The 22771-nt window shown below is 48.8% G+C and overlaps 1 protein-coding gene across 1 annotated transcript in view; it reads right to left on the minus strand.

Annotated features, from left to right (window-relative positions):
- IGDCC4 (immunoglobulin superfamily DCC subclass member 4) overlaps positions 1-22771 on the minus strand; it is a gene marked incomplete at its 5' end in the record, with an annotated part of 83595 nt that overhangs the window by 23903 nt on the left and 36921 nt on the right. The window contains 3 exons of the mRNA XM_082060767.1: positions 335-490; positions 2519-2653; positions 18129-18262. Coding sequence (XP_081916893.1) covers positions 335-490; positions 2519-2653; positions 18129-18262 — 425 coding nt within the window. The remainder of the gene's footprint in view (positions 1-334; positions 491-2518; positions 2654-18128; positions 18263-22771) is intronic.

The following is a 22771-nucleotide window of genomic DNA, read 5'->3' on the forward strand; positions in this document are numbered from 1 at the left end:
TCAATCATGTGCTGCGTTCCCTGATCCTACGCTGTTCTCCCTGCTGGCTTCCACGATACTGAAAGCTAATTGCTAATACAGATTTCCATGGGGGAACCCTGGAGAAGAAGAATAAGGCATAAAATGGTTCAGTAAATACAAGGAACTAAACCCCAAATTGAAGAGGTAACACTCCCACCAAGAGCTATCCCAATCCAGGGCCTCCTGGCTCCCATCTTACCCAGCACAGCCCACAGATGCAACTTCTTGGGCATCTCCTGGACACTGGTCCAGGGAACCCACAGCTACCTGGCCAGCGTTTCTACCTGCAGCATTTATCCCGCTCTCTACTCACCGAGGACGCGGAGCTCAGCTGCGGCTGTAACGAACTGCCTGGTTTGGGGTTTGTTGGCACGGCAGACATACACCCCAGAGTGATGGGGCTGGCTGGAAGGAATGAGGAGATTGGTCCGACCCAGCACAATCACGTCTGTGGAAACAGGCTTTCCATCTGCAGGAAGAAACGGGCACAAATGTGGGAGGGAGCCCCAGACTGCCCTTTAGAGGGGCTTGTAAACAACACGTCAGCTGGGGAGCAGAGAGAGCCCCAAATCCCAGACTCCAGCCCACAGGAGGATTCCTCCTGGGACACTCCTCAGTGGTTGCCTTAGCATCAACCAGCCCGAGCCAAAACTGAACCAAGGCCTAGTTTAACCTGTAATAACCAAAAAAGTTCTGCTTTGGATCAGAAGAGTCTGTCTGCCTGCAATGAGACCTCCAAGGAATACGCAGGTTGAAGGGAAAACTATGCTAACACACATTTTGGAAAGGAACCCATGGCCATCTCTGGCACAAGTTCGCCGTTTGGGAGAGGCAGCCCATTTGTGCAGTGCCTGTGCAACACCAGACCCTGGCCCTCTCCACCTGCACAACCACAGGTGTTTCTCAGCAAAAACTCTTCAGCTTAGGCTTTATCTGGAGACAGAAGCAGGATCTCCACCTCCACTGTGAGCAGCTGCACCTACTTAGCACCATCAGCAGGGAATGCAGCTGAGATCAGACCCTCTGCCCCCTCTATCCATTTTGGGGGCATCTTCAGATGGCTGCATGTTCAGAGGAGGAGAAAATCTGTACACCCCCTGTCTGCACTGGAGAGGTTTGAAAATCTGACTCCAGATGGTGGCAATTTGCTGACACCACCAAGGCTGGCAGGAGGTCCCTGGAGGTACAGTCCTTGGTGTTACCCACATGACTAATTGTCCAGCAACCCAGGCTGCTCCTTAACAAAGTCTTGGGGAGAAACACACTGGTACAACACAGAATTGCTAGCGCAGTTAATCCATCTTTTCTAATCCGAAGAGTCCACACCAGGAAGCAGAGGGGGAGCAAGCAAACACTCTAAAATAAAGCATGCAAGGAACTGTTTCACCAACCTTTCTTTCCTTTTCCCTGCATTTGCCCCCATCCACAAAACTTTCATAATGGTAATTAACTCTAATAACATCTACTAAGGGCATCAGTAGCTCTCAGTAAAGCAATGAATAAGTGATCTATCACTAGAAAGCTGAGTATTCATGATTGTAAAGTGCACGGGATAAACCAGATACATTTCTGCCAGAACATCTAATCCTTGCTGATTTGATTTCCAAAGTGGTGTCCTCTGAGATTTTTTTGCTCCTTTTTTGTGGTGAAGAGAAAATATTTGTATACACTAAAACCACTGCCTGTGGACACGTCTGGGCTGAAGACCAACCACAATAAATGGTTACAGGGGAGAGGAGTCTTAAATCATAACGTGGATTTATGAAAATGGCCAAGAGCCTTTTCTGGGGGAGATTTGACTCCTGCGCTGAAAACGCCTTCAGCTGGAGCTTCTGAAACACGTCTGATGGTTGTGACACTCTGAAGTGCCACTAGCACCCTACTCGTGACATAGGCTATCGGCCCTGGGTAATGTATGCCAGTCTGGCTCACTTGTATAGCCCTGACGAGACCAAAGCATCTTTTCGATCTTTCCATTATCAATCTGACCACAGAAAGGTTTTTGAATAAAAACCTCCCAGCAACACTCCCAGCCACTCCAATGATTAACAGATCTTATCAGGTTTTCTAATCCTGCAAGATAATACAAGTTTTTTCTCCAATGCAGTGGCAGATTCCACAGAACCCCCACTAACCTTTGAGTCCCTGGAGGAGTGGCACAGACAGGACCCCATCTCATGACCTTCACTGCTCAAGCTCAAACAATGAGGATGACTAAATTAGATCAAAAGGCATCCAGGCACTAGAACTTCATATATTTCACAGGTCAAACAGCTATGAAGTGAGTTGCGTGCTTTGTAACTTTCTAGATTTAATTAGTAATTCCAGTTCAGCAAGGACACCCTACACTGTGACACCACCTGCGTCATTAGGTACTGATGTGACGAGCATACTTCCTGTCCCACAGATTCTTCCTCCTTTTAATAGAATTTTTTAAAATAAACTGTTCACAGGTTCCTCTTGACAACAAAAGCTTAATTCTGTCCCTCACGCTCACCCTGTCGTATCCAGGAGACGAAGGGGGTGGGATCAGCGGCCGCCATGCACTCCATCACCACGCTCTCCCCGGCCACCACCGTGGTGTTCTCCGGAGCGGCGACGATGGTGACATCTCCTCCTGCTGGCTGGGAACCTAGTGCCAGAAATAAAAAGAGTCTGTCCTTCCAAATTGCCAAGTCCTTAGAAAAACACAGAACGTAGAGCCCAGGCACCTCGGTAGTCTCATATGCAGTAACAGCTCATGCCTAATTGGAAGAGAAAAGTGTGTCTTATTTCTACATTACTACAATATTTTCCTGGGAAAAAAAAAAAAAAAAAGAACAAATGGGTGCCCTGCAAATTTCCTATAATCATGCTGGCCCTAGTAAAAATTATTAAGATTTTCACATGGAAAATAAGTAGAGTTTCAACCTAGCAACCTTACCAACTGCTCCTAAATGGATGTTTGTTAACCAGATGAAACAACACGGCTATCCTCAGAGCAAGAGCAACACAAGGTGCTATAACAGCTCAGAAAGAAGCTGGTAACCTGGCTAGGGACATTGTAACATCCAGGCGCTGTCCTGTAAACTGCAACAAAGAGGGGGGAAGCGTCTGTGTCAAGGCACAGAGACTAAATCAGTCACGACACATCTGGAGGAGAGTGTGCTATTCAGCTCCTACGTGCACAAACAGCCAACACGTAAACCAAGCAGCGTCTGCAGGCAGATCTATATGCTGCATTGCACAATGTCTTGAGAATGGGATGGGGATTTTTTTGCTTGAAATGAACCTTCTGCTTGCGTCTGCCCACTGCTGAGCAGAGGTTAAGGGAAGGTTAAGGAAATGCCTTTGCAGCAGCCAAATTTCTGTTGTCAGATGAAAACAACCCGAGCGCTCATGAGCCGACCAGACTGTTCGTGACCCTCAACAGTAGCAATGCTGTTCTTCCAGCTCTCCCAGAGATGTTTAACTCTGGGGGACACTTCTGTTGTTGTCCTCATGAAGGGAAAGATAACTGCAGAGGAGTCACGTAGTACAAGTAATTCTTAGGCCTGCCCCAGGGGCTCCCATGATCCGGCAGAGAAAGTTGTCAGCAGCAGGTCTCAAACAAATAAAAGCAAAGACCTTGTTGCACAATACAAACCGTCTTAAAATGCTGCAAAGTTCAAAAACCAAGAGGTTCAGACAAGCTCATGAAGGAGACATTTACCAGGACTGTAAAATACAAAGGTCTCACTTCAGTCCCCAGCCTGAGATGCTCCCACATCTCTGTCAGATGCTGAGGGAGGTGTCCAAGGAAAGCACCACATTGCCTCCCTGCCCAGTTTGCTGGTTTTGTTTTGGTTTGGGTTTTTTTTTCTGTGCTTTCCTCTAGCATCTGCTGTAGTCACTTTTGGAGATGGCACTGCACTGCCTGGACCTCTGGCCTGACCCACACCGGCAGTTCCTGTGACATCCAAGCAACACTCATTCCTACTTGACTTTTTTGTGAATATAAACCAGAGAAGCTTTGGCTTCAGCATGGCAGGAGGCCGCCCGCTGCTGCACCGAACGCACCACGCTCAGCCCATCCCCAGGCTCGTTGCCATTTACTCCAGCACAGAACTCTTGCCAAAGAGAGCTGGTTCAACACCAAAATCTTCTTGCAGTCCACACAGACGTGAAAGGGATTTCCATCTGTAGCATGACATGAGCACAGCTTAAAAGGAGCAGGCAAAATCCCGGAGGCATCAAAGGAAAACAGGAGAGAACTGGAGCTGGTGCACGTCCAGCAGATGGAAGCAGAGACCGAGGAGCATCTGTGATCCCTGCCCAGGGCAAGGGCTGGACCCCCCAGAACTCCAACCCCAGCCACAGCAGGGCAAGGTGAGGAACAGAACAGGGACAAGAAGAAACAACATCAGACTACAGATTCAGAGGCCTTGTTGAGACACAGATCAGTCTTGGACGCTCTTAACTGCAGCACCAAGGCTTAGCTTGACGACTACTGAGACAGAAAACGCGCGTAATGTAAAAACAGGCACGAGAGCTTCCACAACAGGCACGTAAGCTGAAGGATCAGAGAAACATACGGCTCTTTGGAACAGCAGCTTTAACTCCAGCTCCGGTTCAGCAAAGCACTAAAATAAATCATTAGTCCTGCAAAACAACCGAGTGCAGGGACTCCAGCGAGACCCAGCTCGACGGGAAAGTCTGCTCAGCACGTTGCTAACGCGAGGCCCCGACCCTTTCTCTTACCCAATGCGGCAGCGAGAGATGAGGCAACATCAGAGGAAGAACATGGAGAAAGAGCTTTTCAGCCAGGATTTGGAAGGAAACACACAAGAAAGCACCAGAAGCAAAAGAAAAGGTTTTTATAGCAGCCTTTACAGGGACAGCCACAGTGCTTGGAAAACCTAAGGTCCTGGGAGCAGGAATGTATGGGGACAGACTTCCAGTTCACCACAGGAGTGCGCTTCTGTACCTGACACCAGCAGCTGCCAGCATACCTGCTGGGCAGGACACGGCTGAAACGTGGCTGTGTGTGTAAAGCTGTCCTTTTCTGCAGTGCTAAGGGAAAAACATAAATTTAGAGTGAAAAAAATAACACCAGACAGATGGCAATATATTCCCTGCCAGATTTGCGAGCAGCTTTCTCTACCAGGCTTAGGGCAGGGGAAGGGAAAAGCTCCTGGAGCCTGACTTAAACACCCATCTGTTGAATTCAGCTGCGCAGCCCCCGGTGCCGGCTGGCAAAGGCACTTTACAGGTGAAAGAAACTTCACGTGAAGGCGCTTCCCCACATCTGAGATGATGTCACTTGGTCCCTAGACAGCTGCCAGGCACTAGGGTTTTATGCCCTCACTCTGAAATGGCCCCAAGAGCCATCAGCCCAGCTCTGCGATCTGGTTTAAGAGAGCCACAAGGAAGCAATACCATAAACCACAGCCTATATATTCACCTTTCCTTGGGACCCTGCATTTCTCCTGGCTGGGGAAAGAGCGACAAAACGCTTCACCACCCTCACCCCGGGCAGCCCCGCGTGCTCCCCGCTGCCCGTCCTGCACCCTGGGTGCTCGGGAATGCACCTGTGCTGTCCCTTCTGTGGCACTAAAACCTTCCACAGCACTGCCATTTAAAACTTGAGCTTTGAGACCTTTTCCCCCCATCTCCCAGCTTGATTTTGTCTCTCCGAGTAGCAAAGCTGCTCTACAAAAAAAGCTTTGCACAGCCCGAGGCGCAACCCGTGGATTCGTATCAAACCTTGCTATCACTGACGGTCTTTGTGGACTTTTTGCCCTTCTCAATCAGATGGATCAATTCTACTCTCTTTTACTGAAAAAAACACCTGTAAGGTGCCAAACACGGCTCTGGGATGACTCCGAGTAGCGCACTAGGACTGAGAGAAATCCTCTGGGCATGGAAGGAATTAGAGATGAAGGTTCTTCTCCTGAACAGTTCGTCAGCCTGCACACACATTTATGTTTGCACAGGGAGACACGGAGCAAGAGACAAGACTTACCGATAACCTGCAGAAATATTTCAAAATATTCCCCCAGGTTTTATTGTTTATGAACAACTCACTACAGCAGACTTCTCAGTTTATGTGTTTTTCCATAGGAAAAAGGAAAGTCTGGGCAAATTCAGGGGCTCCACTTTTTTGTACTGTTGCTCTCAGGGGCATTTCTCAGCATCAGGGCCAGGCAGTGGGCAGGCACAGAGGCAACACAACAAATATCTGATGATCGAGTGCAGTATAAAACCAAAAAGAGGTGGGGAGCGGAGCACAGGGAACCTCGGAACAGCAAGCGAGCACACCAGACTGTGGCAGCACACGGGCTGCCTAACTTCTAAAAATCCAGTCTGTACCATTTCAAAGCGAAAAGAAACTGCAAGCAGGGATGTGAAGGGAGGCACCATGGGGAGCTGCTTTGGGACAAAGCTCAAAATGTTTATTTGAAGTTATAGCTTGAGTTATAACATGCACAAGCGATTTCAAACTCCAAGAGTTTATAGCTTGGGTCTGCATCTAACGCATCCATAATTCATCAGCCATCCTTCTCCTGCCTCCCTGCTCTTGTTAGCGCGGAGTATCAGCAAAGAACTCAGGCGGCGCAACAGGAGGAAAATGTTTTTTGTTCAGCCAATTTGTGATGGTCGTTTGCAGCGACAAGAAGATGACTTCTTGGATGGGGACTAACACCTCTCTCCTGACTCCGTAAACATCCAGCTTCAGCGAAAGTGCTGGAAGGTTAAACATGACTTGCATGCTGACACATTCAGCTCTCGGCTGTCAGCAGTTCAAGATTTGGAGATATCCAACCATCAAGCAATGATCTTCTGTTCTGCAAACTTTCTCACCCTCTCCAGAGGAGGAGCATGAAACCTTATTTATCCCCGCGAGCCTCCTCGGGGAATAGATTCTAGCACCGAGCAGCTGTTCATTAGAGAAAGTCAATGCTGTCACTGCTGTTATTCTGCAGACAATAAAGGAGCAAATTACCCATTGCAAAAACGCACACCTTCAAAAAAAGCAGGCGCTGTGGTTGCAGAGCATGTCCTGCTCTCGCTCCCCAGCAATCTCCCTTTTCTCAGACAACTCACAGACCTCCTGGGGCTGGCCAGGGAGAAAGCTGACAGTAACCACAGAGGAGAAAACACATCCTCCACACCTGCCTTCCTCCTCCCTTTACACTTTTCTGGAAATTGATTTACAATTTATTGTTACTTCTGGGCTAGACCCAGGCCAGGAGGTAACTAGGCAGGACACGTGCCTGTGTCCTAATGCTTTGGCCCATCTGCTTTGGGACAAAATAAACAAGGTCAGATCACAAACCTGAGCACAGTTAGCAACAAGTAATTCTTCTTTTGTAACTGTTCTTACCTGAACGCAGCTGCAATGCTCAGCTTTGCAAACAGGACCAGCCAAGCAGCCAGGAAAGGACCAGCACTGGTGATTTTTCAGAAGCGGACAGAGATGTTGAGTGCTACCCTCCCAACACCCAACGATTCAGGCCTCCCCAAAACATCCCAAGTCAAACACCACCTTCTCTTCTTCCCAAAACAGCTCTCACAACTACTCATCCTTTCCAAAAATTACCATTTTCTTTTTCGGGTTTTTCTTCCACCTTTGCTATACCAGTCCCTGTGGCAGTTTGGATCCAAGTTCTGTTTCCCTCCATCACTGAGGCTGGGGAGGGGTGACTTTTGGTTACAAGATTTCACCAAACATCTGGTACCGCTTTGATGGTTGTCAGCATTGAGAACTCCTCCTCTGCAGAGAACCAGGCTTTGGTTCCACAAGCCTTGCAGGAGCTTTTTTTCCTCAACAGGAACTCCAGCACTGACCATGCTTGGGCACCAGGACTGCTAAAATTGTCCCAGTGCAATTGGGTGGCACCACTGCCCATGGCCTTTGTCATTAGAAATGCTCCTTTTTTCCCTTTTCAGGCAGCTGCAGCTGCCTGGGTCAGCACAAGAGTCATCATGGAAGGGAGGCTGAAAAGGAACCCGCTTTTATTGCACAAGTGAGATCGTACTGGCATGTTTGGTTTGGCTTTTTGTGCCCAATAATATAAATGAGCTCAGTAAATCAGTTTTGTATTATCTTTTTACCTCACATCCTCCTAACATTTTGTAAGCAGTTATTTATTTGTCCATGCAAACATTTAATTGCAAAGCTGAACGGGGAATAATTTATCTTCATGTTTTGGAATGGGGACAGAGTCTCTCTTCCTAGTTACTACATTAGTGCTGCAGCAGAGCAGCTACACATCATTTGTCATCTTTAAAGCAGCATACAAAAACATGCATAAATGATTAAAACACAGAAGTTCAATAATTTGCTTAGCGCTATTAAGAGACCTACAGCACTAGTATCTCAAACTACTATCACAAAGCTCCCAACAAAGTCAGCAAACAGATCCCAAAACACGTGGTGCAACCTACACTTGCAACCTGCTCACATGATGTCCATATATTTGGAGAATATGGACAATATGGAGAATTTAATAGATGAAATACACTTCTGGGAGTGTTCATTTACTACCTGGACACAGTCCTCAGACCAGCACCTGCCACAGCTTCTGGGGTCTCTCCATGGAACGTGTTACATGCTGAGCATAACGCTCTTAAGAACTGTTTCTGAATTGGCTTTAAGAGCTTGTTAAACATTTTCCCCAGCTCTGTGCCTCGTGTCTGGATGCCTGGGGAGCACAGGGACCCCAGTCCAGACAGAGGGGCCATCAGGCAGCCCCCTTTCACTCCCCTCCACTTCTTCATACAGCTGACAGATTTCAGCTCAGAAATTAAATCCTTTAATGTACCAGCTCAGCCAGAAGCTGACACCCTGAACTACATGTAACCAGAAGCCCAGAGCAAGGCTGAGCAGTGGCAGAGCTCCAGAAATCGCCTCAGATTTTCAGAGGGCTCTTCCCCCACCCCCAAAAACCTTTGCTCCTTTAGGGAATGGAGTTTTACACATCCAGAGTACATTTATTTCTGCTGCAAAGCAGCCGGAGCGTGCTCTGCCCACCACTCCACCTCCTGCAAAGCTGCGAACATTGGCTCTCTGTTTGCGTACATGCATTTGGAACTGCTCTTCATTACGCCAGGAGGGACAGGAGCCAGCCAGACTGCACGACGAATTCCGGCTTGCTTCCCCAGCAAGCGCTTGGAAGCGCCTCCGTTTGTACCGCTCCGAGTGGGAGCCAGGCAAAATAAACAGGAGGTGCCCGGCTGCACGGAGAGCTGCTGCTTCTCGGGAGAGCTGGGGTTCTCCTGCTTTTCCGACAGAGGTTGGAGACCTCAGGCCACGCGTCTGAATCCTCAGAAGCTGGCAGATACACTGCAAAGAGTTTCTGGGAGGCAGAAGAAGTGCATTCCACGAGCTGGAACGTGGCAGAGGCAATACCCTATTTCCCCAAAAATAAGACCAGGTTGATACTGATTTTTGCTCCAAAAGATCCTTCCTTACTTTTTTACATGTATATCTGCCTGGACACTATTTAAATTGACTTTTTTTATGAACTGTAACTATGGCTTATTTTTGGAGTAGGGCTTATATTTTGAGTACCCTCAAAAATCCTGAAAAAATCATGTTACCGCTTATTTTCGGGGTAGGCCTTATTTTCAGAGGAACGGGGTAGAAAGCTCACGCCAAGGGTACAGAGGACACAGACCCAACAGGATTGTGTGGGAGCATCATTGATAATGTCACCATTTGAGATAATTATTGATAAGCAAGCCTTTAATGATTCTTGGCACATTTTCACAAATCTTAATGCAAACTCCTTGAAGGAAGGCCCTCTGGACAGCAGGGTATAAACTTCCAGATCAGATGAGACGCCCCCTCCAAATCAGTGAACACCAAATGGCCCTGGGGACCTGAGCTTGCCAGCCTCTAGGATTCAGTGGGAACATCCCCACATTTTAACCATCGTTACCCCAGCTCTCTTTGTCGCTTTCCTAGGCCAGCAATCACCTGCCAGGATGATGCAGGAGAAATCTCCAAGAATAAAAGCTGTGAGGCAGGTAAAGATCCTCTGTTACCTCTTGGCCCAGAAATGAGACTGAGATACGGTCAACAGAAGATTCTTCTGGCTCAGAGGTCACAAGCCCCGAAATTCCCCCTTGCTCAGTCTCTCATCTTGTCTCTGTGCCCGGAGCCATTTCACTCCAGGAACTTCCTCCTTGCGCTCAGAGGCTGTTTCCCAGGGGCTGACACGTATTTCATCAGATCTATTTGCAATTCAGATTTATTTGCGACATCAGATCTATTTGCAATTCACGTACATGTAGTGACAGCGGAGAGGGAACAGGTTGAGGCGCTGGGCTGTGCAGAAGGACACAACCTGCTTGCTTTGTGACCAGGACTTGTGCTCTGCCCCATTCCATCTGCCAGCAAGGGTCGTTCACGTCACTGTCGTGCATGGCTTTGAAGAGAGAAACATTACGGGAAGCCACCTCGTAGCACGGTCTCCCTGATGCCAGGTACACAGAATGCTTCCCACAAGCTCAACTTCAACACACAACATGCCGGGAGCCCACAGTAACACAGTCTGGCAGCAAACGACGACTGCCAACTTGGAAGGAAGAATGAAAGGCAGATGGATGCATCTGCATTAACTCAGGACAATGCAAATCTGTTTTTCTAGGAAAAGTCTAGAAGGAAAGCTGGGCTTTCCACAGGAAAAGATCATTAGTGATATCCATAGACACTGAGTGCTGCAGAGAGCCCTGACCACTTCCTTATCCATCCTTCTTCACTTTTCCTGCTTCTCACTCCTGTCCACAACCCACATGGCATGGGCCCTTGGCTGCACTGGAAACAGAGCAGGGCAAGAACATCTCTCAGTCACTGAAGGCAAACTCCCAGCCGTATCCTGAGCGATCCTGGCATCTGAGATATCCAAGCAAGGGCTCAGAGCAGCACAGCTCAGCGCTGACTCAGCCTCCCCTGTGATCTGGGCCAACTTGCCCCATTCTTGTTCCTTAGCACCTCAGCCTGTAGATACCTGTGAGTCTCTGAGACAGAGACAAGTTTCCTCCATATGTCTGTCCCTCATCTAAAGCAACGGGACCATGAGCTTTGCTGTGCCTCTGGACACTCTCAACATCATCCCTCCAGCTGTTAAGATGCTGTAAGCACCGCAGGGCACCGCTAGCCCTTGACCTCAGAGAGCTACTGAGGCTCTGCTGTGACACAGACGATTAATAATTGACAAGTGCCATCAGGAAACCAACCACATCAACCTTCCCGTACCACGGGCCGCTGCAAGCTGCTGACCTAATTATAATCTCTCTTCTTAGCTCCCTTCAGCCCCACTGTGCAGGCACGGCCTGTTCAACAACCTCCGGGAGAGGCCAGGTGTGATCTGGGCAGTGCGGATGTGCCAATGCACCCCAGGGTTACAGCACCACCAAAATACTCTTGGAGGAGAGCTGAACAGAGACCGCCGCTTAAACCCCGCTTCAGTCAGAGACTTATTAAACACCGGCTCTGATTTCAGGAAGCCTCAAAAGCTCAGCAGATCTGGATTAAGACAAGATGCACATAGAGAAGACTGGAGTATCACAAAACATCCCTGAATCCTGCCATCCCTGGTCTTCAAGAGTCAGAGGCAAAGCCGCCTGTAACACACGAGCCTGGCCATACCTGACAGCTCCAAATATCGCACACAGTCAACGGTGCATGTGGGAGAGACCAGGTCCCCCTCAGGACCTGGCAAGGGCTCACCTGTTCCCAGCTGTACATCCCTTGTTCTGCTCTATTATCCTTGACACCTCTCTTGCCACTCACTTCGGTGCCAACCCCGGGCTTAGCTGTTCTGCTTAATGGGAGGTGAGGGCTCTGAATTTTCTATCAAACCCTCTGTCACCGCAGGCTGCTAGAGCTGTCAGGAGCGTGGCACATCACAGTCCCACCGAACTTCACAGACAGCTGAACTGAAACTCCCCCTCCGGCTCCCAGGAAGAAGCTGCTGACACTTGAGCTACAAGAAGCTTTCCCCCGGCGATGCGAGCGGCGTGATGTGTGCTGGCCCTGTACGAACTCCAGCCGGGGAGAGAGCTGTGTGTTTGGGTGGGTGCCTGACGCATGTCTGCACCAGCCCTTCACAAGTTTCACCCAAAATCTGTGGTCTCCATCCTGTTCCATGCGTGCTTAAAAATCACTGGCATCACCAGGCTCAGGAAAAGAGAGATGGAGTGAAGGTTTACAGCTCAGTGCTAGGCAGAAGGTCACTTCTAGCTTTTAAGATTTATTTTTTAAGCTAGAAATGCTATGTATTTCCTCCTTGATCTTGCCATCCTCTGAATTCCCACTCACCATGGTTCGCTTAGCATTCTCTGCCACAGAAGGGGATCAAGAGCATTTTTCACAACCCGGCAGATACATTATGCAAACAGCTTCAGCAGATACCTGCCACACAGGATACCGGAGCTTCGAAACACATAAACAGAGCCCTCATGACTGAGCTTTTGGGATGTCAAGTGGAGATCAGTTCCCCGATTAACTGCTGGGAAAGCAAGAGAACAAAGAAAAACAGGATGCTACAAGAAGAGCGGGAAAAGGGACAAGAGCTCTGTGCTCCGCAGAAGAGGCAGCAGCAGAGAGTTAAGCAGTGTCCCATGCCCACAAACCCAGCTGTGGATAGAATCATAAAATAGTTTTGGTTGGAAGGGACCTTCCCAGCTTCCCCAGTGCCACCCCTGCCATGAGCAGGGACATCTTCACCAGCTCAGGTTGCTCAGAGCCCCGTCCAGCCTGGCCTGGGATGTCTCCAGGGATGGGGCATCCACCGCCTCTCTGGGTGACCTGGGCCAGGCTCTCACCACCCTCAGGGGCAACAATCTCTTCCCCATGTCTGGCCTGAATCTCCCCTTTTAGTTTAAAACCATCACCCCTTGTCCTATCGCAACAGGCCCTGCTAAAATAACTCTCCTTCTACAACACCGCAGGTTCCTGCTGGAGGAAGACCAAGCCTGACTAGGTGGGACCATCACCTCACTCTGGTTAACACTGCCCTTCACCATCAACACCCAACAGGACCAACACCCAGCTGCGGTCAGGGAGGTCAGACCCGAACCCGAGCTGCCCTGTCCCCATATCACTCGGTACCCACGTTCAAAGCTGCGAGGGGAGCCCAGCACGTGCCGTCAGGCGGAGAGCCAAGCCAGCATCCAGCACGTCGTTCGCACATGCAGGGACTGCAAATCCACTTGTGGTAACAGCACGTCTGTTTCTGCGAGGTGGTGGCCAACTGCGAGCGCTGCTCACTTCATCAGCACCTTCCCCTTCATCCCCAAAGCTCAGCCCATGCAATAGCTGTATTTTCCTACAGCCCTCTGGAGCAGGAACCACCCAGGTCCCAGCACCCAGAGCCAGGCTCTCCCTTGGTACCTGCAATATAAGCACCTACAGAACAAAAAACATGAAGGTGTTTCAGCTGCCTCCGAGCTCTGTCCCTGTTATCATATTTCATACAAATATTTGGCTGAAAAATACATTTCCTGGGACACTGCTGCAGCAAGCTGCTACAACTGTCAACGTAAATGATGTTCTGCCAACGGCAATCTCGCGGTGTCATCTCTAATAACACTGCACTAAATCCCAGCTCACCAGGGACGTGCTCATCTGCTGGAAGACTCTTCAGTGGCAGGCTCAGCCCAGACCTCGGCGCTGCTGCCCTGACACCCATTGCCCTCATCTGTCCTCCCCGCTCCTGCATTTATTGGATCACGCAGAACATGACTGCAATAGCACCGCACAAACATCCCTGCGCAGACGTTTTGTCAGTGCTGGGGGGAGGCTGTTGCACATTCGGATTCTTGCCAGCCTGCTCTGCAGCAAAAGTTTTACCCGTAGACCAGAGCGACGTGTCAGCGCAGTCACAGCTACTCCCCACGCACGGATCAGGAACGGGGTGCCGGTGACACAAGAAAGAAAAACCTCCCACCCACGATCAGGTATGTACCTGCGTCCTCCTCTGCAAGCGCACCTGAGCAGACAAACCTCCAGTGCCAAATGCTCATTATCACTCTGCAGCCTGACCTATCACTTCTCAGAGGGCAACTCCAAGCCTATTAAATTATCCCTATTTACAGCAGCAGAAATTAAAGTGTTAAGGAACTGATTCATAGCCTGACAAACAAGACAGGAAAGGAGAACCCAAGAGTCCTGGCTCCCAGGGCCACGCTGTGTTGACTCCTCTATGATGAGGAGTCCTGTAAATGTGAAAAAAATAAAACACTGTAGGTTTTTCAGCCTACAGGAAGGAGCTGTAGGGGTCAGGATCCCAAAATGGATGGTCTTGTTTTAATCTCTTGTACTTCTCCCAGTCCAGTCAAAACTCTATCATATTCTAAAATTGCGAAGATCTTTAACTTTCTTTAGGTCACTTAGGGGGCACCACATCACTTAAACATATTCAAAGGGATTAAAAACCAAGGAGGAAGAATATTTTAAAGAGTCCAAACACTGTGGTGCAGCTAAAGATAACAGGATGAACCGCAGGAAAATGAAATTTGGGTTAGCCATGGAGAAGAGAGATCCCAGCAACCACTCAATGGGGAAGATGCAATGGGAGGTAGGGGGAGCCACACTCCTTGTGTCATATAAAACCAGAATGGATTAAATCCTTACAAAAACACACTGTGCTAGCAGAAGCAAAGCCTCTGACAGTTATTTGTGCCATGCTGAGGATGCAAGTCCCACTGTATCAAATGTGGGGCAAACACGTCACAAGAGGCAGTCCCTGTCCCCAAGAAAACACACAAAGAGCCAACAGGTGCATGACACGGAGAGGAAAAGTGAAGTGACAGGCAAAGCGACCTGCTGAGACCACACAACATCACATTCCCCAAGCTTTTCTGCTGCTCTTCTTCGAGAGCTGCTTCACAAAGCATGGCAGTGCTTCCTTGGGTATGGTGAGGACCTGGGAACACAATCAGCACACGCAGGGAATTAACTCTTTAAATGCAAATTCAGAATAGGGCTCCAGAGACCGTTTCCAGAAAAAAAGCTACAAGAAACAAGACATGGCCTCACCAAGAGCTCACCCCAAGCAAAGGCACCATGCACGGATGGAGCGCCTGGGAAAAGCATCCTGTAGCCAGCTCCTGATGCCCTTTTTGGCAGAGAGGGCTGTGGTGTCCACCCATCATCTTGCCCAGGTGAGGAGTAAACAAACAGAGCTTCCAGATGCATTCAGTGCTCCGTCCGCCGGGGAGCAGCAGAAAACCAAGGGAAAACCCAAGTTCTCCCTGTTTCAACAGCAGGCTGTGTTTCAGGGCTGTGTGACCGCTATCCCGCTCTCCGTCTGCTCTCTTCCAGAAAAAAAAACCCACGGCTTCCCCAGGGAACGTCTGGAAATTTGTACCATGAAGTCTGCACAGCCGAAACATCTGCAGCGCTTCCAGCACCAGCGTGTCCTGCCCCAGCAAGGCCAGCATGTGTTCAGGCACCAGCACACAATCCAGCCTTCCCCATGTGATGGGGAAGTCAAATCGTCAAGGGAAATGACACTTCTGGTGGTTTCAGGCCACGCAAATACAGCAGAAGGGGGTCGCGCTAATTGCTGCCTCTACTGGGAAAAGGCCTTTAATAAGGGAGATGGAACAATTCCCAGTCATCGTATTGGGAACGAGGACGAGGGGAGGGTGGGGGAGGAAAAGGACAACTGGGCAGAAGAGCCACAGGGAAACGGATTATTTTGCTATGCACAGCCAGCTAAATCCAGCCCTGTCTGGCAGAGGCATGAACATGAGATGTTCCCAGGCCTGAGGGCTGGCAACCCAGCGCACATGGAAGTGTTTGCATTATATCCAGCCCCAAAACCCGTCACGAGCACCCAGACTCAGTCATCACCACACGGTGCTGTCACCAGGACACCAAAGCTGCAGGTACAGCCACTGAGGAGGCACTCGGTCCCACGGCACAGACATTTTCCAGGAGCCTTGGCAGTGCAGCAGGACCAGAAGGCTGCACTCCCATCTACACCAGCACAAACAACCCAATACATCAGCAGGGAGGGAAGAAGAAATAGTTTAGTTGCTCCTGCCTGCAGATATAGGAAGTTTGGTCCCTCAAATTTCTAAATAAGCAACTCATGTAACACAAAAGAGCTGTACTTCAGGCTATTGTTCTTTTGTGTCTGTGGTTCATTTTTTCCCCCTGGGATTTTTTGTTTGGTTTAGTTTGGTTTTACTTTTTAAATTAGCAAAGGATTTCTGCCTGATGAGTTCACTCCAACTACTCTACTGTCAGCTGCTTCTGAACGGCAAGGAAAAGACTCTTCAAGCCAGTCTAGGCATCCAAAAATGTGCCTCTGACGGTGAAGCGCTGGAACAAAAAAGGATCAATACCACGCCAGTCACTCATGGAGGAGTTTGCAGCCTGCACAGGTCACTGCAGTTTCCCATCTGTCTCCGAGATACTTCTCCCCAATTATAAAAAACCCCAGAGATTTAACAGGCATGTTTTTCAGCACTATCAGCTCAATCTGGTGAAAAACTCAACCTCGCATATTTGTTTTTGCAGCCAGCGGGTGGTGTGGTGCTGCAGAAGTGAGATTTGGGTGAGAACTCCAGGCAGAAATCTGCTCAGGCCGGCTGGTGCTCCAGAAGGAACATTTCCCATTTAACCTCTTCCCTCGCCTCCATTTGCAAAGCAGATTAAACAATGAAGAGTTACGAGATACAATTATGCAGAACAAGTTATGATGCCAAGGACAGCATATTCACCTTTGTAGCTTGATCAATATTACTTATCAATAGTGAACCAGACCCAACGCAGGAGCTGTCTCTGGAGTGTGGAACTGCCCACAGCAAGCGCTCCCCTCGTCTCCGCGCTTCATTAAGCACACAGAGGATCTGGCAGGGGCTGGCAATTAGATACGGAGCATTCAACTGCTCACGAATTCTCTGCAGATTCCACACAGATTACCTCCACGACACAATCCATTGATCAGAGGTGTATTCTCAGGCTCCACAGTTAATTACGCTCCCTGCTGATGGATGAACAGCAAAGCCATCTCTGTGAAAATACATTGGTAGCAGAATGCCAAGCAATGCAATCCGAAACAAAGACAAAAGGGCCAGGAAGGATTTCAGAGCTTTCAAGGTTAAAGCTGACTACAAAATAAACCGGGGTCAGCATGAACAGGAGACAGATGTGGCAAGAGGGCACTGTCCCGAGACAAGGGACAGCTCAGCCAGACTGCCAGCCCTGGTGGGTTTGTCCGCTTGCAGGATGGGATTACACAGTCCTGGGGAAGCAGCCAGGCACGCTGGCGTCTAGTGACCCTCACTGCACCTACACGCTCACGTGTCCAGACTCGCCCACCGCACTCCCGGTTTACAGAGAAAAATGCGCTCAGAGACTGAGGCCCAGATCTGGAGGCAAAGGGCAGCTCGCACCCAAAGCCTTGCTCCAACCCTCTGGGTCACCAAAGAAATCCCAGCTGCGGGTGTTCCCAAATACCACAAAAAGATCTCTGGAGCTCACTCAACAGCTCAGCAAAGAGCCAGCAATACAGACACAGAATGTAAGCTGGATATCACTGTGTTTAACCTCCTCTGGATTCTGCTAGGTGACCCAGGGTCAACACAGCCCTGGCAACTATTCCAGCCTCCCAACTACTTCTCTTGCCAGCCTGGGCAAGCATCTTCCTCCATCCCTGCCACCCTTCGCTTCTCTTGCCAGCCAAGGCCACCGGAGATACTGGCACAACAAGGCTGCATTTCCCCAAGGTGCACACAGGGGGCCTGACCCCTTCTAGGAGCCTCAGAGCATAAAGGAGTCAAGGGCTGTTAAAACCCACCTGCTGTTAGAATCCACCTGCAAAAGAAAATCCCTTGGCGCAGCAAGAAACAACCCCATTATTATTATAGTTGTTGGCTGCCTAGTCCTGGGGCTGGGCAGAGCAGCCAGCTGGGACTCCCAGGTGGCAAGACGTCCCAACCCAGCCTGCTTGTCCCATCAGAGTAAAGAGAAATCTTTAATACAATGCCTCCTCTGCAAGTTTTAACCAAAGTCACACCAGAAGGAGAGACTGTCACTGATGTTTCTGCTCAGGCTGCCATCACACGCAATGGCTATCTGGCAGACACATGCTGAGCCCAACACGCTCCCGCCTGTGCCTCACCTTTCAGCACACTGAGGACCGCATCGTTGCTGTAACGTTTTCGGGCGGCGTTGGTTGCCACGCAGTGGTAAGCCCCAGCATCACTCTCCTGCACATCCACAATTTGGAGGACACCATTTGGAAGAGTTATAAACCTGAGGGACCAAAAGAAAGAGTGTGAGATAGGCCATGCCTTAACTGAGCTATTCATCAACTCAAAGCCCTTTCAGCCCTTCTTCGTCACCTGCAGATGTATCGTGTACTGACCTTGGTAACCACAGCATTGTGGGACCAACAGACCTTTGAGCCACTCAACTGGCAGTTCTTAAAAAGCAGAAGGTCCAGATTTATCCGCACACTGGAGTTTTCAAAACATAGGATCTGCTTTTGGGAGACCAGACCAACAAGGCTTTGCTGATACAAGCCAACTCTATAGTATAAAACAACCATAATACATACATACATATACATTTCTACATTCAGATTTGTAGACATCTCCAAGTGCCTTCACACACACTACAGCCAGTTTCACCACTTGTCTTTCACAAAGATTTGACAGTACATCACAAAGAAGCTTGAGCATCATCTTTTGCCTGTTGCACCTCAAGTAGGTGAAGGGACTAACACAGCTACATCTCCATGGCCCAACGCAGCCAGGACTCAGCTGCCTGAAGCTGCCCCATTCCTGGCTTGTGTTGATTTTGTTCTTCCAAGAGGTTCTGGTTTTCACAAGCTGACAAGCGTACAAATCATCCCACATATGCCCATGGGGTGCTGCTGGCCAACACTTCCACAGAGTGAAATGGCTACATAGCTCGTAACATGAACACAATCCTTGCTGCATTCTACTGAACAAAGCAGATGATTAGCAATTAGCATAAAAGTAGGAGCTGGCTGTCAGCATCTCCATTTTCTGCCTGGATTCCTAGATGGCAGCCTCTTTATTCTTGAATACAAGGCGCAAAGCCTACGTGATCCTTTTTAATTATATATGAGATCCATTTTTAATTGCAAACCTCTATAAACAGAGCTGCTGCGCTTTGACAAGCATCTCTGGGTTATCAGTCTTCATTATGAAGAGGGCACGTTCAAAGGCAATTGCTAAGGGGAGGGATAGCAGCTATTCCACGGGAACGGCACAGAGACAAGTTCTAACCATGAATGTCAGTCCTTCCATCCACAAAGATCCCAGTAAGTATATTTCGTAAGTCAGACTGTGGTTCTCCAGGTACTGAGACAGCTGGAATGCCATGAGCGAGGGTCACAGAACCAGAAGGATCTTAGACCATCCATCCTGTGTTCAAGCCGTGGTCACCACCAGCACACACCTGCTCCTGCAAACATTTATGCTAAATCTCCAGTAATGGAAACACCTCCCTCACCCTAAGCAGTCTGTTCCAGAGATAAATATCCTTCCTGCGAGTCTAGCATCTACCCTGGACCTCAGCTGCTGCAATGAGAGCTCATAAATTCTTGTCCTCTTCATAGCTGATGAAGAAACAGAACTCTTCCAGTGACCATATTGTCTCCGCTGGCACAGTACCACAGCCTGACTCATGGACACAGACTTGCTGAAGCTTCCACGTACACAAGGGCAACAGCCCCACACCCCTAAAGCCACACTCTTGCTTCTTATGAAGACACTTTTCTCAGGATCGAGCTCCAGAGACTTCAGAGGAGGTGGTAAGCAGAAAGCCCTCATCAGGATGCCTCATCAGGACTCAGGAGAAAGAAGACAAATATTTGCATCCTCTCAGCTCTGCGGAGGAAAGGCCTCCCACTGCGATAATATTTATTTTTGTCGTGCATCTGCTATTTGAGTCTGTAATTAATATCAACATATTTCAAACACTAGGCGAGCTACAAAAAGACACTCCAATTATGTAGTACAGATTCACTGAGGCTGGGAAAGACCTCTGAAAATTGTCTGTGGTCTTTCCCCTCTCAGAGCAGGCTCAGCTAGACCAGGCTGCTCAGGACCATGACCGTGGTCACGCTTGGCCAACATGTTCGGCTTCTCTTGAGAGCAGAAAACAAGCTGTTGTGTTTCTAAAGAGAGCAGGAGCGGGAGGCAAGGGGGAGTGAGGAGACGCAATCGACATGTAGCTCAAGATGGTCCCTTTGGTGAGACCAGCAGAAGAGAGATCTGCTTAATGCAGTCTGTCCTTTGGAAAGCACAACAGTGGTGAGCCTCGCTCTCCCAGAGAAGCAAGGAGGGAAGAAACGCAGGATTTCTCTATCCACGACTCCTCCAACTCTTCAGGCTGCCAGCAGCCGTGAACGAGAAGCCTCCAGGCAGCCTGCAAGGGCACTTTGCTCCGTTCCCCGGCTCTCTGCAAGAAAGCCAAGTTCGCCTGATGATTCAGAGCAGACAGTTGGTGCTAGCGCTTCTTCCACACATCTTTTTGCCTGCCCACCTTCACCACAGATTATGCAGAAAACAAGAAACAAAAGGACAGGCAGACAAAGGCTCTGGGAGAAACAGAACTGCTGGAACCTCGGCAGTCTCAGGAGTTTTGCCATTGACAGCTACAACGTCAGGATCTCAGAGGAGACTGCCATGAACAGGGGCGAACGGCAGCCCCCGCCTGCAGCAGGTTGCTGGTTGTAGGTGTTCCTGCTCCAGAGTGGGGATTGGACTAGATGATCTTCTGAGGTCCCTTTCAACCCCTAACATTCTGTGATTCTATGGTTACAGGGCAGCACAGGCAGACCAGGGCCCAGCTACCACGGGTGCAGAAGACAGGAAGACTCAATGATCTTAAAGGTCTCGTCCAACCAAAATGATTCTATTATTCTATGATTCTAAGCTGCAAGAGCAACAAGGCACAAACATGGAGCTGTTCCCCCCTCTGCTCCTCCCCAAGCAGACTCGACATGAGCTGGGGCAGAGGGGAGCGGTGTGTGTGTATGGCAGAGAACATTCCAGAGTTAACAGTCCAATTCCCTTTCTCACTTTCTCCCCAACAAACTGCTGGCACATCCTTCCTCACAGCCTGCTGAAAGTACACAAAAGAGACTATGGCGCCGGTTCCCAGGACAAGTCAGGAACCTGCAGCTTTACTGCCGACTCTGCAAGTCCTTTTGCTCCCAGCTCAAGAGCCCTGGATGTGAACATGAGCCATGTTAAGGCACCCCTGACATGTGACAGGAATAACCTCTTCACACAGATAAAACCCTCATTTAGCCAAAATGTGAAAAAACTATATTGTGATTGCAAACTAAGCGATCTGTAGGGCGTTTATGTGCAAACCTCCAGTTCTTAGCAAGTGCTCATCTTGGCTCTAGAGAAAATAAACAGCTATTTGGAGCCTGGTGTGAAACCCAGCCAGCACCTAAAACAGAGAAGAGATGACGCCAAGAGATGCAGCACACACCCCAAAGCAACGTTAATCTAGAGAAATCCTCCAAGCCACTTCTCAGCTGCTGCAGATTTAAGACTCTATTTTTTAAAAGTACTTCTGAGTCAGAATTGCAAAATACTTCTGTGCCTGGCTCGCATATGAAAGTTAGATTTTGTCCTGAGCTTCAGCAGGGCAGGAAGGGTATTCTGAAAACATCAATAAGCACTTCTCTACCCTTTGCGTTGTCTAAGTATTTTTTAAGCTCAGTCTTCAGCACCTTTGAGGTGGCACCATGCTTGAGCCTGCACCCAAGGACAAAAGCCAAAGAGAGTGCCCAAAGGCAAGATCAACACAAAAAAAGAAAAAGAAAGCAAAAAAAATAAAGGCAAAAAGAAAAAACAAAAACAAAAACAAAACAACACTATGTCAGTTTGCCATGATTATTCTACCCCTCTTAAAAGAAATCATAAACACTGATGTAGTACCATTATCTCAAGGGCTGTATCTACAGCCCCAGAGCCTGATTTTGTACATTTGCCTAACTCTGCTATTTGGGAATATGAAATCATCATCCTGACGCCTACCTATCCAAACGACTGCATGTTCACAGGCTCATCAGATGTGTGCACAGGAGGGAGTCCACCACAATCAGAGCTGGCCTGAGATCTGGTCCTCAGGCAGGATGGGGTGAGGATAACAGAGAGCGCTGGTTGGCAGCCAACGTTTCCTGGAATTCACTTAATTCCTTCGAAAGCCGGTTATATTAAATCCAACAACAACAACTAGACAACAGCAAAAAAGCAAATCCTTCTGAAAAAGCATATTAGCTAAAACATCATTTAAAAAGCAAGATCTGCAGCCAGAGATTATGGTCTGGCTTTTACAAGGAAAACAATTTTCAGGCTGCCGGTGTTGAAAGCAATCTCTGAGCAAGTAATTTCACAACATCCATCGAGCTGTCTCATTAAAAAGCCACTGCCCTATCTATGGCACACTTCTCTCTGCAATCCCTTTTTTTTTCTCCTTTCTTTTAATTAATTAATTTTTTTCTCAATGCAAAGCAACAGCCTCCTAGAAAGCTTTAGATGCCACAGTTTCGACTCAAGAATCTAAGTGGTTATTCTTACTGAAAGAGTCATTGCTGCAAAATTATTCCTAAACTTTACCCCACCCCTCCTTCCTTCCTCTTGGCTTAACTTCCCTGGGAGGAAACGACTCCTTCTGCAGAACAGAAAATCAGTTTTTAAAAACTAAAGGACAATGCAGGCACAAATCCCCTGCAGGAGTGATGTCTGCAGACCAACTAACAGCTCATCCTCT

This window comes from Streptopelia decaocto (assembly GCF_964273445.1).
Source record: "Streptopelia decaocto genome assembly, chromosome: 9".
Lineage (NCBI taxonomy): Eukaryota > Metazoa > Chordata > Aves > Columbiformes > Columbidae > Streptopelia > Streptopelia decaocto.